The 19,755-nt window shown below is 44.5% G+C and overlaps 2 protein-coding genes across 10 annotated transcripts in view; one reads left to right on the top strand and one right to left on the bottom strand.

Moving 5' to 3' along the window:
- Positions 1 to 6,605, top strand: part of TMOD1 (tropomodulin 1) — a 27,169-nt gene extending 20,564 nt beyond the window's left edge. For 8 of the 9 annotated variants that reach the window (XM_038123715.1, XM_038123713.1, XM_038123718.1 and 5 more), the window contains exons 7-11: positions 781 to 888; positions 2,346 to 2,489; positions 2,953 to 3,097; positions 4,169 to 4,234; positions 4,990 to 6,605. In XM_038123715.1, coding sequence (XP_037979643.1) covers positions 781 to 888; positions 2,346 to 2,489; positions 2,953 to 3,097; positions 4,169 to 4,234; positions 4,990 to 5,054 — 528 coding nt within the window. In that variant the 3' untranslated portion in view covers positions 5,055 to 6,605. The remainder of the gene's footprint in view (positions 1 to 780; positions 889 to 2,345; positions 2,490 to 2,952; positions 3,098 to 4,168; positions 4,235 to 4,989) is intronic. The other variant, XM_038123722.1, reaches the window with a different exon arrangement.
- On the bottom strand, positions 5,399 to 19,755 carry TSTD2 (thiosulfate sulfurtransferase like domain containing 2). Its single transcript, XM_038123712.1, has 9 exons — positions 19,588 to 19,755; positions 19,173 to 19,495; positions 18,189 to 18,297; positions 16,409 to 16,534; positions 14,440 to 14,545; positions 13,079 to 13,197; positions 12,300 to 12,458; positions 11,235 to 11,373; positions 5,399 to 9,896 (listed from the first exon to the last, which is right to left on the bottom strand). The coding sequence occupies exons 1-9, from the start codon at positions 19,687 to 19,689 to the stop codon at positions 9,637 to 9,639; spliced, it is 1,443 nt and encodes a 480-aa protein (XP_037979640.1). The 5' UTR covers positions 19,690 to 19,755; the 3' UTR covers positions 5,399 to 9,636.

The following is a 19,755-nucleotide window of genomic DNA, read 5'->3' as shown; positions in this document are numbered from 1 at the left end:
GAGAACTGGGGAGCAACAGTGGAGATTCTGTGCTGCTGTGTGCTGTGTTATGCCTCTACAGATGACTTTGAGTATAGATGATTCCACATGGTGGGATCCAAATGGTGTGGCAAGAAGTTCAAGGTGAGGATGCCACTTACAATTTTAGGTGAAAATTTAAACATCTGAAAAGAATATCTAAAGTTCTTCATAAGTGAAAAATACTGATTTTGAAGGAACTCAGAAAAAGCAGCATGGATTTCTTTTCTGGGCTGAGACATAGCATGGCAAATGTTAGCCCGTAAGATGTTGTGTAAAGCAGTCAGAGGTGTCTGTGATTTGTGTTACAAGGAGATAATTTCAGGCTTTTCTGGATCAGTGCCTGTAGGTGGAAATTTTCTGAACGTGACATGAATGTTTCTCAGTGCTGCCATTTGTATCAGAGAGCACAGGAGCAGTGCTTTGTAGGCTCATGGATCCTGGCTACAAGCATCCCCACAATGCCCATGTTCCTAGGTAGCTGAGTTTCTGGGCAACTAAAGAGCAGAGATGTGGCTTCAAATCAAGGCAGTGAGCTTTCAGCAGAGCACAAAATAGGATGAAGACATTGCCATTCTCCTTAGAACATGCTGGTTATGGCAAGAGAACGTGTGAAAAGATTTTTCAACCCCTTCCCAAATTACTTCAGTGCATTTGGTGAATTGACCTTGACGAGAAGTTAAAAGTATCTTTTACATGTATTGCATATTCATTGCATACAGATGATGGCCTAACACATGATTTCTGCATTTCTTGTCACAGAATATTCCCATACCAACTCTAAAAGCTTTTGCAGAAGCACTGAAAAACAACACGTATGTGAAGAAGTTCAGCATAGTTGGGACCCGGAGCAACGATCCTGTTGCTTTTGTAAGTACTGTGAGCTCATTGTCCCAATGTTGTGACAGGCAAGATATTTTCAGCCTTATTGACTGACTGCTTCTGCTCCTTGTGTTGTGTTTGGCACATTCCACACCTCTGGCTGTTTGCTGGTGCTTCAGTTTCAGGAGCACTACTGGAAGCCAGCAACAGATGGGCTTTGGTTCCTTCACCTAATTTTTTTTATCTGTGGAGGTTTCAGGGCACAGTCGTTTAATCTGTGCAGTCCTTTAATCCATGCAGACTCGTATTGGTCCTCTAAAATCTCCTGGAAAAGGAGCATGAGACAACTGATATCCTAGTGGCATCTTCTAAAAGCAGCTCATCTCTGTCTCTGGAGTTGCTGTGCACACAAAGGTGTGCACACCTGCTGCTCCCCTCACACATGTCTGTTCCAGCTGTCTCTTATATGTTCTTTGTGCAGATGTGTGCAGAAGCAGGACTCTGCATCTCCTAATGTGTGGCCTCTGTAGGTGATAATGGGTCTTTCTGCTGTGAGTGATCTTAAATATCAGTGGGGACACAGAGAGGAGCCAGTCATTCTGCTTGGCCTTCATGCTGCCTTCCAGGCCGCATCTTTGCATCCTTCTCCAGCACCATTGCAGTCAGTTTTTGCTCTTAGTCACCCTGCCTACCTCCACACACACACACGCACACACCAGTTTCCTGCTAGAAAAAGAAGCTTTCTGGAGGGCAATACTGCTCTTAAATTACTTCAGGCACTCTGGACTGGGGAGACTGCCTGTGCAGGCATGACAGGTGCTGTGTCAGAGCTTGAGGGGTGCTGCCCTGGGCTAGGGGAGCTCTGGGGCTAAGTGCTGTGGGTGCAGGTTAGCCCTGCCACGTGGGCATTGCCTTCTGGTCCTTTTGCTTCATGTACCTGAATCCTCCTTTGCAGTTTATTTGAAGTGACATGATCTGATCAGGTCTGAGGTGTTACGAGCATTCCAGCCACTTCTGGTCTTACCCACTCAGGTGGTGAAAATTATTAATATGATTATGATGCTGCTTGGGAGGACACCTTGGATGTGGAAATGCAGACAGATGCTCCTCTCTCTGCATGTTTTAATGGGAAGCATCTCAACCCTGTACAGCAAAAGGAACAGCCAATGCTGGTCAGCATCCTTGTCATGTCATGCTCGCTTTAGAGGCGGGACAGATGAAGCTGTCACAGGGCAGCTGCAGGTGTGGACTATCACCTTTTGGGGTAGCCCCAAGCACTTGTTCATGCGAGGTTTTGCTGTGGCTTCCAGCACACTCATGTTGAAGAATCCCCTTGCAGTAGCAGGGAACCCCCTGCACTTCCATCTGGTGGCAGTGAAACTGAGCAGCGTGTGGTATCCTCCAGGAGTGCTCTGGAGGTGAGGGGGGCTGAAGCCCTGCTGCCCTGTGGTGCTCTGCCCCTGCCTGTCTGACTGCCAGCTCTTCCTGCCCACTTCTGTCCACAGGCTCTGGCAGAAATGTTGAAGGTCAATAGCACACTGAAGAGCCTGAATGTGGAGTCAAACTTCATTTCTGGGTCTGGGATCCTGGCTATCGTCAAAGCACTTGAGGGCAACACGTCACTTGTGGAGCTGCGCATTGACAACCAGGTAAAGCGAGTGTGGGTGGCAGCTGTGGTCAGGTGAGCGTGGCCTGCGTGTGGGGGGCCGAGTGTCCCGCGATACAGAGGCTGGGGCAAGTGTAACTCCCTAAGAAACCACAGCTTGAAGCAGCTGAGCTATGGGCAACTCAGAGACAGCTGACTGAGAGACCAAAATCCTGGTTTCTATAGAGTTCCAGAAGCTGTTAATCTGTCCAAGAAATAAAGTCTTTCGGCAAAAGGACTTGTGGGAATGTCAAAGGACTTGTGGGAATGTCTGTTGGAGGAGATGGAACCTCTCAGTTGTAGCGTGTGTACAAGAACAGGCCAGTGGTTTGTTTTACCAGCTTCAAGTCAGAAATGGACACGGGTCCAGAGAAAGATCTGCAATCTCCACCTCTTCCCTCTATGCGCTTGCTCTGAATCACCCTCTAGCCTGAACAGCTTGCTTTTCTGTTTTCTGTTTTCAAAAGAGTCAGCCCTTGGGCAACAAAGTAGAAATGGAAATCGCAAATATATTGGAAAAGAACACCTCCCTACTGAAGTTCGGGTACCATTTCACTCAGCAAGGTCCCCGGCTTCGCGCCTCCAATGCCATGATGAGTAACAACGACCTGGGTGAGTCAGGCTGGCTGAAAGCTGGGAAGCATGGGAGGGTCCTGTGGGCAATTCCTGGTGGGATTAGGGTAGAGCTGCTCATGTAAAAGATGCATATGAATTAGAATGTGCCTCTTAAAGGGCCTGATGACGCTTTGCTCCTCAAGGAGGAAGGCAGCCTTCACCAGCTGGTTTCTTACTGCAGCTGCTGTCAGCCAGGCAGTGTTTTTTGCAGTAACAGTGGGTATTGCTGGGAAAGAGCGAGAGCTGTTGATGTGGTTCAGTAGAGCTCGTGATACAGCATGTGGCACATGGGCTACGAGCTTCTAGCATTTGTGATTCCTGCCAACTGCCGGTCTTCCTCCAGCTTCATTCCCATTTTAACAAGGAGATGAAAAATAGTAGAATTGAACTTTGACAGCAGTTAAGATTTGGCCCATCCCCCTCAGCAAAACAAACTGGAACTGTTTCTAGGGATATGTGGGAAGCCACATTGCTTTGAGTTATCTGTATACCCTCAATGAAGTGATTAGACGTGCTTGTGAAGCAAAATGTGGGCAAGTCTGCAAACTGCCATTTCAGCCAAAGCACGCGGCAGAGTCTTTCCATTGCTTGGCTACAAGCACTGTAGAGCACTGGAAACCAGGCCAGCAGAGCAGTGTTGAATACAGCTAACACACCCACCACACTGTACACAGCAGCTGAAATATCAGGCAGATGATAAACTTTTTGTTTAAAAAACAAATGGAAAAAAGATCAATCTTGCTTCAGCCACTACTCTGCTCCTAGGAAGCACAGCCAAGCTATATGCCTGTTCTTCAAGGACCACACAAAATACTCAGTACCTGGTCACTCGAGCACTGCACTGGGAAAGGCTTGCTGTTTTCTGTCCTATGGAACCGAGCATGATTTTTAGTGACTCTGCAGCACCTGGCATGCAAAGTAATCAGCTCAAAGATTTACAATCTAGTATTTTGATTGTTCCGGCTGTTAAGAGGACAAATTCACAACTTGCCTTCCATTTAAGAATTGTGTATTTTGCCTCCTTGGCCACAAAGATCTGCATTTTTCTGATTTGGTTCTTGTTTGCAGAACTTATTCATCGGTCTGATGGTCTCTGGCAACAGCATCTCAGCTGTACACCTGGACAATGTATAAGTAAAAAAACCCTTTATTTTCCTCCCTGTCAGCAATAGCTCTCTGCTTGTGCTCCGCTCCAGTGTTCTTGCCTATCAAGTGATGCAGCCAGAACATGGTTTTGGTCCCATATCTTCCGTTCCCTAAGATGCTGTGTGTGAACCAACTGTGAAGGCTTTTATGTTTTATCTTCTTCAGCTAACTTCTGCATCCTCTTTATGTTCTCGGGTTTTTTTTCCACACCTTTCTTGGAAAGTCATGAGTGTAGGTGTCAAGAGGTACAAATCAACTTTTAAGACTAGATATGAGACTGTTTTGGCTACGTTAACCATGATCAGAGGACTGGAGCCCAATGGCTTAGGATGAGATGATTTTTTCTTTTTTAAACTGAAAAGGCAGATTTTAATTTGAAAAGCTAGCAAAAGAAAAACTGTGACATCTGTTTCCTGCTGTCTCTCCATCAGTCAGATAATCAACTGGCTGAAGTCCAATTACAAAGACAAACTGTGAAATATAATTAACTACAAAATAAGGCAGGTAAGGCTGAGAGTAGCTGCTGGCCTTAAAAATGCATAGGGAGAAAAACCTCGTCTTCCTTGATTTTACTGTGTAAGGCTGTATCTGCTGCTTAAGGCAGGAATTCAGAAGCTGATGCTATCCTGTTTCTTTCCTGGCAGAAAGTACATCTTTCAGCTCCTTTCTACAGCTGTTAAGGCAAGTCTGCCATTCACATTATCCCGTTGCCATGACTGACTCTTCTTTCTCTTCTTTTTCAGTGAGGAAGAGAAGACTTGCAGAGGTGAATGGGCCTATTTTTCCCAAGTGCAGAACTGGAGTGTAGTTCCTGGCTATGGAGGTCATTCCCAGTGATCTGTTCTACACTGTGGAAATCTAAAGGCAATAAGTGCCTTGACAGAGTATTTGTGGTGCCTCTGTTCTGTTTTATGCACTAACAGTTGAAATGAAATAGTGGACGTAGTTTTTATGAAGATTTTATCCAGTAGGACTGTTGATGTTTTCTGTAGAGTTGGAAACTATTCAAGCCAACGTGTCAATTTTATGCAACCTCAGTTTAGAGTACAATCCAGTGTTAAAGGGGATTAATTTTTCTACAAAATTCCTGCACGGTGTTTCATAGTTAGGATGTGGTATGCATGAATGAAAGATACAATTGTTTCACACAAATTATAGAAGTATTAAAAAAATACTTTATTTTATTTCATTTTTCAAAGTTGATCTCAAGTAACTACAGAGGAGTAACTAGCACTCAACAAGCACTTCTAACATCCGGAAACATGGCTAATTTCAAGAATTGTGAGTTGCAACTTTTTGCCAACATTTGCTGAATCATTTTGAGATGCTGTATCAAATGCATCCCAGTGTTTCTTACAAAAAACCTGACCTCCACCCCCAATTAAATGGAATTTAAGGCCACCAAATATAAAACAGAGTCTCAAAAATCAAGTGGTTTAGATGGGTGAATATCCTTCAATCCCATGCATGTGTGAAGAAAACAGTTGTTCTTAGAGGTGTGATGCAAACCCGAACCCCCAGAGATGGCCAAACTAATCGGCAAATGAGAACCCTCTCTTCTACTCCCCGCTCCTTTCAGTTTCCTAGCGTCAAAAGCGTTTGTCCAGATATTCACTGCAGACAGGTCAAATTCCCTCCATTTGCTGTTTTGTCTAGATGACCATGTCCATTACCTAAATTTTGTTTTGTTCTGCTAGGAATTATTTCTCTTACTGCTGTCCCTTATGTCCACATAAATGCAAGAATAAATGTTGTGCCCTAAAAAAGCTGTGAAGTGAAATACCCCAAATCTGAACTTAACACAACATAGGATCTCACAGCTTTTTGTCAGTGTACACTCATCATTCATTCAGCCTGGGAGGAATTCCCAACAGGCTTGCAGGTCTCCCAGACCTACAGCAGACTGGATGCAGCACATCCAAAACTCCCACTGTTAATGTGGGTGGGATCCTGCCCTGTAAGAAGTCTCCATGGAAGAAGCACTGCTGTACTGAAACCTTAATCTTGGGCAGATGAGACGACAAATCCTAGAAAATGTTCTTTCTTGCTAAAAATCTGCCTTTAAATGTCTGCTAGAGAGTGAAGTTTTTCAGCCTTTTACATATATTCTGGCAAAAGTCCCAGAGATTTCTCCAGAGCTTGTGCACAAACACCGCTGATGATTTAGCTCTGACCAGAGAAGGAGAGGAACACTATTCAGCAATGTGGGAAACATACTTGTTGCTCTCTAAATCTTAATAAATGTGCCCATGGTGTCATATAAAATGTTTCACCATAGCTTGTTTCCTCCACTGTGCAAGTTCTGTATCAGAAAATGAATGTGGAATAAAAATACTTGAAAACATTAAAATTAAAAAAACTGGCAGACTTTAAAAAGTACTTCCTTCTATGTGCACTGTGAAGACTGCAATGACCAACTGAATCACCAAATGAGAGACACACACTTTCAGCTGAGCCATCTACTCAGATTTGCATGACACAAGTTTCAGAACAATGAATCTTATCCTGGAAATCCCTGGTGGTACTAAGAAGCAGAGACATGCAAGGAGATGCATCTGCAGACCAGGGAGCACTACCACAGGAATCTACTACAGCCCTTAACAAAAAAAAAGATAAGAACTTTGTCCTGTGTTTCACTGTAGCAGCACCCATATTAACTTTGCATCACAAAGGTATATTAAGCTGTCAGGATCATCTCAGGTTCCTTGGCTGATCCTCACAGAGCTGTTTTGCTGCAGGATGGTGAGGGTGATGCAGCAGAGACAGGCAGTGCTGAGGCATCAGGCTGTGTGGTAAAAGGCTGTAAGCTGTGCAGCAATGGAGATACAAAATGGTGACAGGAGCAAATGTATCCCTGTTTGCAAATCTGGCCCAGAAGCTCCCTGGGAAAAGGGAGGAAAAGCCATCTGGTGACTGCAGCATCTGGCAGTCACAGCCCATCCTGCTGAAAACTCTTCCCTCTCCTGCAGCACATGTGCCTTCTCTCAGGCATTACCACTGAGATGCCTGGATGCCACCACATAGCTTTTCACATGGCAAGTCCTTATTTGTATTACTCTGACAAAACAAACCCAGAAAACAAGACAGAGAGCCCCTTATGGGCTAACCTACAAGAAGCAGGCTAGAACAGTCTCTTATCCCCGTCTCTGCTCCCTGCAGCAAAGAGAACATGGCTTTTTGGGACTCCATCTGTACATCTCAAATCCTTCTCCTCCCTTACCTTCGTGCAGCAAGGACCAAGAGAGGCCTCATGGCTGCTCCCTTCTGCCTTTGAGGTAGAATCTCCAGCTGCGAGGAGCTCTCAGAATTGTACCTTGTAGCCAGGTCTACCATGTGGCAGACTAGCTAGTTTCAGTGTTTATATCTGCAGAATTAAGCACCTCCAACATAGTATGTGAAGCGTATTTGTGCAGTACTTAAAAAATTATAATGGAAGCACTAAAGGTTATTTATCATAGATGCTTCAGAAATTTACATATAAAATAAAGTTGTTGCCATCCTGTACTGGTAAGTGATACAGAAACAGCATTACAAATTGATTACAGTGTACCTGCTGATAGACTGAATTACAAAACTGTGTTCTTTTTAGCCTAACACAGGAAGATCACGGGGCGCTCCCCATCAGTGCTTTAGACCAGACCTGCAAGTAAAGCTTGCATGTTTCTTCACAAATACTCCAGGTCCTCAAAATCACAGACGTTAACCTGCCAGCAGGGACCGGGAAGCCAGGGAAACATTGGCACTGCTCAGACTCCTGCTGAAGGTGTCTACTGATGGGAATGTTCTAATTTCTTCTCAAGGATGGTTGTTCACAGATTCACTATTAAATACTACCCTAGAAAGATTCCCCAAAGGAAACACTGCTAAGTTCCAGGGTTTTGCCTTGTTAATGAAATAGTCGTGAGGACAGCTGGTGAACTTTTGATTTCATACTAGCAATACTGGAAGCAAGAAAAAACGTTTGTCATGGCTTTAATGGAACCAATGCCCATGTATTTAATTTGCTAGTCAAGCCAACAATGAGGCCTTTGCTGAATTAATAGCACCATGGGAGAAAGGTACAATCTATATGAAAATAACATAGCCCTGTCATTAAGCAACTGCAGAAACCTAAGAAACTATTTTCTTGCTTTTAAAAGCATTTGCCAGTAAAAACCCCCAAACCTAGTGACTTTGATGTCCTAATGACTTACTGTTTAGTTCCCAGAATGACAGTAAATTTCAAAGACATTTTTCAGTCAAGACACATCTTCCATGCTATTAATAAATCCTTTCTGTACATTCTACAGCATCAGGCACACAATGCAGCACATGGAGCAGTATTTTAAGCTCATCTGCTGTAGGTCCCTTCAAAGACAATTTCTCCACTAACAAATGCTGGAAATTGCATAAACAAACATCTTGCAGCTTTTAAAAAACTCTAATGTTTAAAAAGCACAAATGCTTCCCAGAACTTGAATTATTTAACCTGGATAAAGGATCTTGCAGTCTCCTCATAGCTGTTGCTGACATTTATGCACACATGCATCACTTCCAGTGCCATGATGCTGGTATTTTGACAGTCTATGTGCTCCCCTCTTTGTGTGCTTGTTTCAACATGCTTCAAGCTGTTAGGTTTTTATTGTGCAAGCAGAGCTGAGCCCTGCCTATTTCATACACTGACAAGCTGAGGGGAAAAAACAGTTCCCACAGAGACTGAGCACTGGAAAGAAGATTGGGTTTGCCGTTCATCCTACAGATCACACAAGTATGGCTAAGCAAACAGTGTCTCTGGGCCTTTGCTCCAGCTCCTTATGCTGCCTTCAACCAGTTTTACAGGAGTTAAGCCAGTAATTTCAGGTAACATCACCTTGGTTCTCACTGCTATATAAAGCAAGAGATGCAGGTCAATGGCGTGCATGTTGACTGAATCTTCAAGATCCAATCTGGTCACATACCCACACCAAATTGATACATTTGCTGTTTGCACACCTTACTACAAGCTATTGAAGCAGATGCATGATCCTTGGAGAGGTCAGACAGGTTAATCTCCATGCAGGAAGAAAAAAATGGAATTGTTTTTTAATTCCTTCAGTTTCTTTGAATTGTGAGCAGCTCTGTCACATTGCAGATACTCTGCTCCAAAATCCCCATGGTAAAGGCCACACTACAAGACTGTACCCAGAGGGAGGAATCCTGTAGTGCTGATGAATTGGGCACTCTGGTAATTTACAGGCAAGTAATGGATGGTTTTCAGGGCATATTCTATGTTTAAAGGCAGCATATGAACAAGACTTTCCAAGCCGACGTATTTTCATAATTTCCAAACCTAACTGATTAACGGATAGAGATCTGGTTACAGAAGCCCTTTACATGAGCACATGCCATGTAAACACAACCCATGAAACAGCTTAATCTTTTCCTGTGTCCAGCATCCTTGGTGAAACATGTTCAATTGGTACCCTTGGCCGTCTCCTTGTACATTCACATTCCTCCTTAAGTATCTGTCCTGAAGCCCTTGTAGTCACCTTGAGCTCCTTCTCTTGACAAACAGGACAGCAAGCTGTAAGACCTTTGTTGCAACAACTTGGACATGTCAGGACAAGCTGCCGGCAGTGCTGACTGGAACAAAGTTTATATTGGTCCCACAGCACCCCACAGTATCTGCATGCTGGAGGGAGGAGGAAAAGAAAAAGTTAACACCCATACTGCCTTGGCTGCTTCCTCACAGAGGGCTTGCCAAGGCACCATGGGGCTGCCAGATCTCATTTAAGTGGCTATTGTCTTGCAGGTTTTTAATTCTTGTTTAGCTTGATCTTCTAGAATCTAGCTCATTGAGAACATCTTTTTTGACATACTTAAGACAGTTTTCCCTCTGGAAAAGAGGAAAGTAGCTCACTAGTGCTTTCTCTAGTTCTGAATAGACAGATAAAGAGATTCTTACTGACAAGAGAAGAAGAAAGACACGCAGGTGGCAACTAAGCCAGTATGCAGGAATGGCACCTGCTGAGGAAGGGGATGCCATGGAACTTCCTTCCATCTACAAACAATGGCTTGTGCTGACAGGGTGCCATTTGCAGTCCTGGTAAAGTCCTTCCAGAACATTATGGGTTTTAATTCTTTAACTGAAAGCTACAGTCCAGTTTTAGCTGTACCAAGAAGGTGCATATCACAGTACTTCCCCTTCCGTAGGGAGAGCTGTGATGTATCCAGCGTATGTTCTGTTTCCACACCAAGTCAGGCCCCTTCAAGATTTACAGAGTAAATGCAGAGGAGGAATGGGAGGTTATGCTTGAAAAGTTACCAACTCTGAGAAAAAACAGCACTGCTTCCTTAAAAAAGGGCTGGAGCCAAATTCCAGCTACTTGTATCTGGCAACTGATAGCAAAATAAGGATAAATTTGCAGTAATTGAAGAGCAATCCCAGCCAGAAGATCTGGAATGTTCTCAACAACTTTGACTATAGGCCACTGAAATTCCATGGGATATAGAATTTCTTAAGCATGAAAATAACAAATTGGTGTAGAGCATAGTGCCACTACTCTCCCAATACCTGGAAGTCTTTGCTGATGCTCTGTGAGACTGCTGGAGCAGAGGACTGCTGGTAGCAGAACTATTTAAGACTTTGGTCACTTGGCCAACCACAGTCTACTCAGCACTGAGGGCAATCAGGTGGTAACAACAGCTGTAGTGCTGGACATAGGTGCAGATGGCTCATAACAGAGCTCTTCTGCAGCGGATACTTCCTTCCACTGTTCCAGTTTTAGTGAACTCTTGTTAGTGACCCCCTTTCCTCTCATTTCTGTTTTACATGTTAAAGCACATGTAAAGCACGTGTACATGTTGACATATAGTGTTGACAGTCATCATGAGAAGTGACAGCACTACGAGATCAAACCAAGTATGAGGAAGAACTACACAGGCCAGTTTGGCTGTCCCTATCCTGCACACCTCTGGAAATGATTGCAGTAACTTCCCAGCCTTCTGCACTTACATTATCTAGTCCTACCTGAGATGATATCTTCATTGGAACAAATGGCGTAACGATCATCAAATACAAACAGCTTCCCCCTGTAGAATCCATCTGGAAACTCTTCTAGGTACTTGTGAATTCCACCTTTTAGCTGGTAAACCTCTCTGCACACTGCCTGTTTAAAGCATATTAGCAGAAAAACTGAAGGAGACCACAGCAGTTGTGGTGTGCCAGAGTTCCCAAAGCAAATGCTGTAAATGCCAGGGGTCAGTGAAAAGCAGCAGCCTCTCAGTGACCATCAGATGGCACCCTGTGCAGCCACAGCTCTAGGCAGTGCCACCAGGGAGTACTGGGCACAGTCCACAATGCTGGCTTGTTGGAAACAACCAACCCTTCATTTAATGTTACACTCAAAAGAAGCCGGTAACCTCCTCACCTGAGGAAGGTCTGCTGTATCACAGATCAGATCAAATGCTTTTAAAACTCCATGAACTGTTGCTTGTTATTCAGTATTTATTTAGTTAACAGTTAGTAGAAGCAGAATTTTGTAGGGTTCACACTGATGCAGTGGAAAAAAGAACCCCAAGGTTTAAATCTCTGGAGAACCTTTGTGTTCTGTTACCTTGATACTTGAGAGAAGGATTCAGAAGAGTGGGATGGAAATTTTAGAACACAATTAGAACAATGCACTGTGCTGGATTTAGTTCTGGGAAAAGCACTGCCTGGCTCATTTTCACCGCTGTAAGATGCTCAAGCTGTGCAGTAATGACCACAAAGCACAACCTAGACAGTCTGTGGAAACACTGCAGAGTATTTTCAAGCCCTCCTGAAACAGTCCTACAAATATCTCTTCCCAGGTAATGGGTTATGTAATTTTTTTCACTGCTGTGACACTAGCCCATGCAGATCATACTGAGCCACACTCAACTATCCAGGTCCTTGACTGACAGCATGAGACAAGCACATGTCAGAGGCATTTATCTCCCCACCTGAGCTTTCTCCAGTTTGTACACAGTAAGAATTCACCAGCAAGACAAAAGACAGGTGCCCTTAAAGCAGCCTCAACTCCCTGACACTTGGGCCCTCAGAATGACATCTTACCTTGCTCCTGAGGTAAGCAGAGGCTCTTTCACAACGAATCCCTCCTGTGCAGTACATTAAGACACGCTTGTCTTTAAAAAGCTCCAGGTTTTCATCTACGTAGCTTGGAAAATAGCTGAACTTCCTGATATCTGGAGCCAGACAGCCCTGGAAATGTCCCTGCAATTACAACAGATGGCCATGCAACTGGTTATAAGCACTGTTACTGATAAGGTCTGTGCCTCAAACCAGAGGAAGTAACAAACCTTTGGGCTGGAATATTCAGCTCGCTGCAGCTGCTTTAGGCAGCTCCTCAGCTGCATTTATGCATCAAAACATATGTTAAAATCTGTAGGAGGATTCTGGACATAGCAAGTCCCTCACCGAAAGAAGAGAGAGCTAAGCCAAACTGTCAGAGAGAGGACAAACCACAACAGTGCATGAGGGGTGGTGGTTGTGACAGCAGGATGCCCCTTTCTTTTTGACAGATAGGACAAGACAAAAATTGCTAAAAAACATTCCTACAAATTGTGCTCCTTCAAACATTCATACTCATGTTGTATGGACCTGTTAGCTTTCTTTCTGCCCCACACTGTACAAGCATTTGGCCAGGCAGGCTCCATCCTCAGTTACTGGGCAGGTCCTCTACTGCTTGTGTCTAATATTCATTACTAAACTGCACTCTGTACAAATTGCAGTCAATCTGGAGTATGTAATCTCTTCTAACAGTAAGGTTACACCCTCACAATCGTAAATACTTCACCCCAGCACCTGTAAAGAGGCAGACAAGCAGCACTTACTATTTTACTTTCATAGAAGTTCCTACAGTCCAGCAAGATGGTATCGCTTTGTCCTTGAGTGGCCTGAGACAAATACTGTTCTACTTCTCTATGAAATTCCTGAGGGGATAAATGGATTCCTTTAACAAAACAAAACAAAACAAACAAAAAAAAAAAAAAAGAAAAAAAAAAGGGGGGGGGAGAGAGGTGAGAAGCAGAGCTACGAAACAATGTCACAAATGAGATCACTGATCCAGATTCTCCTCAGATTTCCAAACAAAACCTTTTTTGTGATTATTCACAGACTTTTCATCCCAACTCAATCAGCCAAGTTTATCCATGTTTCACCTTCTACTGGCAAATGAAAGAAAACACAACACTCTTGCACACAACAGAAGAAGCAGCAGACAGCTACTTATCTTTATGATCTTTTGTTGCATCCCCCTGGCTACTCTTACAGCTGTAGAAGAGGGAGTGACATGTGCCACTTCTCTTTGCTCATATGTCATTCCACTTGGAGGTGCAGAAATACAATTTTTTAAATAAACTCTTCTTGATAATAATATAAAATTTCCATAAACATGTATTACTTTCAGTACAACTTCAATTTACATAAAGTTTCTCAAAACTAAAAAGCTCAACCAACAAAATCCTTTACTTTATTAAAAAATACCCTACAAGCAACCCGCCAGAGTAATAGAAACCATCTCCATAAAATGCTGCAAAAGAGGAGGAAAAAGGGAAAAAAGGGAAAGAAATAGCCAAACATACAGCTCACAAATTACTAAAAAAATGGGAACAAAAAATAATTCTCTTCCAAATCCACAAAAAGATGCTGTAGAGGTTTGGCACCAACAAAACCTCTTGGTGGAAAAAAAAGCCCAAACCTGCTCTGTTAATTGCTATTTGCTGTGCTCCTGCTTACCACCTATGTAAGCATCCTTAAAGCAAATCCACAGCCAGGAACACCTTATCAGGTGTAATCCACACTAAGCAGCTACAGTTAGCACAAAACAAATGCAGTCAGATGGAGTTCATGCAGAACTTGGATCTGCTTAGTGCAAAAGGCAGGAGCATGGCTGTTGGTGCCAAAATGAGTGAAGTCAAGTTAGCAGTCCCTACTTCTCCATGTCATCTGAACTCTTGCTCAAAACCTGAAGTTAATTCTGAAGTTTTCTGAGGCAGCTATGCACTTGGCTAGCCAAAATCTAGGCCAGCAAATTCTCTGCACCAGCAGCTTTTGACTATCAGTAAGATATCAATTTCTGTATCTATTTCTCTTGTGTCCTGGTGATTGTGCAAACAGAAGTATATTTGATGAAGGATTTTACTCTTCACTCTCACTTAGGTGAGAGGCTTTTTTTTTAATTACATAAACTTACCCGTTTCCTTATAAGACACTATCTTTGGATCAATGCCCATAGGTACAATTTCTTTGAATACGCCAACTCGAAGGTCTGGGAAACAGTGAGCTCCTCCTGCACTGCTCTAGGAAATCGAACACAAAAAACCAATTTGCCTGGTGTAAACATTAAAATTACCCACTCACTTATATTCTACAGATCACTAGAATATGAAAATATCTTTGTGTCTGAGCAAAAGAAGTGTCTTTCCTGCTGAAATCCACACTCTAAGTCCTGAAGTTTAGGCAGTGGACCGCTAACATGACCTGGAAGACAGGTGTCTTAAGCCCAGTGACTGCCCCAACAGACAGCATTTGGTTGGAAGTGCAGGGATGTAGACCAAATCTTAGTCAGCAACATGTTACTAGCACTTATGGTGAGAAAGTTGAGGCTCCTACAAAAGCATGCTGATCCTGACAGGAATATTAAATAATGTCCTCCAGTAACAGATCATGCAGGCCCTGCAGTTCTCTTCATCCCTCGGGCACCGGACACAAGCACAGCTGTGCCTCCAGTTGTGACGTGTGTGATGGGAGCTGCAGTGCTCATGCGTGTGACAGAGATGTATGGGAGGTCAGCCAGGCACAAGATTTGTTAACAAGTGGAGGCTGGCACCCCCCCTCTCCCCTAAAACTCAAGCATGGGATTTCCCCTTCAGAAGTCCTGGTATGCCTTTTTTTGGTAGGCACCCCCATTGCAGGCTACAGGGAGTGAGAATTTCTGCAGGGCTGAGCCTCAAACATGGCTTAGGCATCATCAAGTAAATAAACACCCAAAGAAAAGAGCAGTGTTCCAACTACTACAGAAATCCTCTGCAGGAACTGTAGTGGCCACTGGGTATGTTTATAGCCCCAAGCACAATTCTCACTCCTCTATCCCACGTCTTCATGGCACAGCAACCTGAAAGCCTCACTCAACTGGGCATACAACATTCAGGAGGAACTGTGAGACAGGAAACAGTGTATTCCACTAATGCATGAACACTGATGTCCAGAGAGATCATGCAAGGTTGAAGGTTTTGCCAAGGTCTGAGTAAAATTCCATCCCTGTTTTTTTTTTTTTTTTGTATCTACATATGACTGTAACTGACACAACTCCTCTTGAAATTCAGCCAAGCATAACAGACACTTTTAAAGCTAAGACTGAATCATCACTGCAGCTCAGCATGGAATTTGAGTTTCACAAGTTTCACTAACTCCTTTGATCTACTTGTTTGTGAAAAAAATAATAGCACTCCCTGCAAAAAAAAAAAAAAAAATGTGTGGAGAAGAGCTGCTGCTTAAACAGCAGCTTTCCTTCCTTGCAGAGAAACAAGAACCTACAGTGGCTGGCAAAGCCTACAAAAATGTCATACAGTGCACCAGCCACTGCTGCCCTCATCATCTGAGGACAGCAATAAGTACATATGTTCCAGCCAGGCACTAGGTGGAGTAGGAAGAAACCTCTTGACAGTCCCTGTGTTTTCTCTGGAAGATACCCAATCCATGGAACTGACAGTACACCCATACAGACACCAAAACCTGCATGAACCTAAACTAACAGTACTGCTTCCAGTCAAAGCAGGGTTGAAGAGGACAGTGTGAAAACACTTTGCTGGGCTAAGCGTATGTCGTGATGCCTGCTCAGTCTGGAGTAAATGCTTGTTGCAGAATGGTGGGGCTTAGGCACACTCCCTCACTCTCCTGTATTGGGGGGCTTTGCAGCTGCACCCATAGCTGCCAAAGCTTGTAGCAGCTGCTAACACTGCCCATGGAAACTCCCTAGTCTGGTAAAAACCAGCAATCATTTTTGGTATGGTTAAGATCCACCAACTCAGGCAAGTGGCGGGGGAGCAGAACAGTAGAGGATGATATGGCAGAAGTAATACTGTCAAGAAGGAATCTACTTACTTCTTGAAAATTAAATTACCCGCATAAACAATGTCTATGTAAAAATCATTTTTTCATACCTTGAAATCCTCTTGACACAAAATGTTTTTGAACAGAGGCTGGGAAAGCATAACTTTAATGTAGAGACTGGTAGCTAATTTGCTTCCACCAACTGTCCCATTAATTCCTTCTGAAGCAACTCGTACCTAGGAGGCAAGAGGAGAAGCTGGGGCTGAGCCTCAGTTACAGCAAAAGAGATAACAGTGAAATTGGCAAAATATGACTGGGTGACAAAGGGCAGGCACAGGAAGAGTATGTTCAGAAAAGAGACTACTGAATAAGGAAGGACAATATGCTTAGACTGAAGTTGAACATAAAGACAATAAACAGGAAAAAAAAACCCTCAACAATCCAATAATCACTTCTCAGCCATTTTAAAAGAATCACATCAGGAGAGTCAGAGAAGTCCATTCAATAAACAGAGAAATGCTGTATAAACAGAGAAACTGCTGTCTGCAAATCCTGCAGTCAGCATTAGAATTCCCACTGGAAGTTGCATCAGAAAGAACAATAGGCTTGAGCTGCATGACTCACACAGCTAAAAAAGAAAATGTGAATATGCATAACATCATATCTAATATTAAATTTCGGGATGAGTCATTTTATCTCCAGCACTGACAAACGAACAAAAGCTCTCAAATGGGGGTGGGGGGAAGGGGGGAAGACTGAATATAAGAAGCAAGGAATAAAACCAACTGATTGGGAAGGTAAATGCTGTACCTGTCTTGGAGATGAGACAGAAAAAAAAAAAAGAAAGAAAAGAAACTTGAGCAAAACACCAACTACCAGGCAAGACAGCTGAGCAGAAAAAGAAGTGAATCCATAATGACACTTCACCCCCAGACCTGTGCTGATGCACCACTGGCAGAAAGCAAGAAGCTACTTAGGAAGTCATAGATAAAAGGAGCCTCCTGCTCCACATTGCCCTCCTTCTCCCCACAGACAGCCTAGGAATATCAGCTTTATGAGGCTAAAATTCACCCTCTCCCACGGCATCCAGAGGCCAGGTACGCAAGCAACTCACGTCATTGGTCTAGCCTGCCAGGAATGAGAACAGACTGTGCAGGAAAGAGAACCGCTACATTATGGTGTGGTCTAAGGTGTTGGCTGCTCTCACCTAATTCCTGACAGTATGGTTTACAGCTTGGTGTAGCCACCCTGACTGGGAGCCCACCGTGCACTGAGGAGGGGGGATACAGGTGACCAGTGAGTGGAGCAGGCCCAGACACATGCTGTCCCTCCAGCTTGGCCCTCAGGCTGAGTTGTGTTGTACATGCCCTTCAGCCACAGGAAACACCCAGCCTGTTAAGGCCAACTGAGATACCTGCATGCAGCTCCCTGCTGACACCAGAGATTAAGCCACTTTCATCTCCTTGCCTTTACAGAAAAATGCATCACAAATTTCTCATGTGAATATCCTTTCTGGGTGACGGCAGGAGTGATAAAAAGACTAATTTTCCTGTTTCCATGTGTAAAACTGATGGAAATGGCGTAACTCTTGCAAGGACAGGGTCTGCACTGTATGCTACTTGTGAGGCTCACTCAATGCCACACAGCCCGGGGTTCCCTGCATCAAAAGGGATTTAAGAGTATCTGTATTTTTTTTCTTTGTTGTGATAGCTCTTAAACAGAATTCTAAAAGATACCTTGCCGTGTCTGAGTGCCTCTCTTAATGAGATCATAACAGACTAGCACTTTCTGGTGCAAAACACACTTGGTTCTCCACATAACCCATCATCCTGCACTAAATAAAGATGTGGGGTTTTTCCTTAAGAATAGAACCATTGCTTCAAACCTTACCTTGCCAGTGAGATGTAGATGCTGACACAAAGCCTTTTGCCAAGCACAGAGTTTCTCTGGATCCCTCACCTCACAGTAACAGTAATAGAGAAGAACGTCTCCCACCTGGCTGCCCACAGCATGGCAAAGGTCGGCAAATAGAAAAAGAATGTTAAGAAACAACAAAATTATACTATTACCAGTAAGCAGTCAAAAAGCAGACCATCTTCTTTTAGCAAATGTGTAGGAAAAAAACCTGTTAAACAAACTTTGAAGGGATTAGCACTACTAGGTTTGATTTATTTCAAACAGAAGAAATGTTAACCAAAAAAAGCTCCCACACTTCTAATTCTTGGCTCTAGTTACAAATTGAACTTTGTACTCTCACTGCCAGTGGCCCACCACATGCTCTCCCCATACACAAAACACAAGAATTGCCGACTTTTGTGCATGCAAGCAAGACATTAAATGCTCACTTTGCCAAAATGGCACTTAAAAACTTAAGCACTTGAGCTGTTTAAATTTTAAAAGCCAAAGTTTTTTGTGAGATTCCATGTTCCCACATTTTGTGCAGCGTAAGCCGAATACTCTCACAGTCAGAAACATTTTTATGAACCTTCTTCTTAACTAAATGAGGCCTTCAGGAACCTGAACAAACAGCAGAAAGAAACCCGTGCAGAGCATATCCTGCTATTCTGCCCTTCTCTGCTGCGGTCCTTCCTTACAGATTCAAGCTGTCAAACAACACTCATACAGGCCTGCTTTAACAGTACGGGATGATACAGCTCAGATAGTTCAATCCACCATTAAAAACCGCAAGGAATTTAACTCTTTATAAAAGGACACCCAAAGAATCTGAAGATCCCGAAGAATTTTGGGGAAGACTCTTCCTGCACCTTAGAAGTGTCGCTTGACTGAATCTCATAAGAAGTACTACTGGCAGACAGTCACGTAAAGGCGAATACCCCACTCCTAGACCTTCAGAACGGCGAGGGGCTCCCTTACCTTGTCAGATCATCCTGGCTGACGTGGCTTGTGTCCGGGAGTGTCCAGGAGATCTCCGGGCTGCTGCAGGAGTGCCCGCTCGGCTGGGCCGCGCTGCCCGCCGGAGCCGGGCCGCCCGCGGGGCTGCCTGCGGCCTCTGCCGGCCCCGCACCGAGCCCCGCCTGCCGCCCGACGTCTCCGGAGTGGTGCAGAGCCACGTGCCTGTGGATGCCGGGCAACTCCTCGAACGCCTGCCGGCAGCACCGCCACCGCACGCCCTCTCCGCCGCCGGGACACCGCGACGCGGCCGGCACCTCCTTGGCTTTGACGAACAGGGAAAAGGCCTGGAACGCACGGCAAGCAAGCGCCCGCGTTACCGAGGCTACAGCGCTGCCCGCCCAGGCCCGGCGCGGCCCCGCGCCCGGCCCCGACCCACCTTCCTGCGGGCGGCCGCGCGCTGCTTCCTGCCCGCCGCGGCCCCCTCGGCGCTGCCCCGCGGCGAGCCCGGCCCGGGCGGCGCCGCCTCGCCCGGCACCATCTCCGCCTATCCGCCGGGAAGCGCCCGCTCTTCTCCTCCTCCTCCTGCCCCTCTCTTCGTGCCTGC

The sequence above is a fragment of the Motacilla alba genome, chromosome Z (genome assembly GCF_015832195.1).
Source record: "Motacilla alba alba isolate MOTALB_02 chromosome Z, Motacilla_alba_V1.0_pri, whole genome shotgun sequence".
Lineage (NCBI taxonomy): Eukaryota > Metazoa > Chordata > Aves > Passeriformes > Motacillidae > Motacilla > Motacilla alba.
The sequence above is the reverse complement of the archived record's forward strand: the minus strand, read 5'-3'. Positions and strand labels throughout refer to the sequence as shown.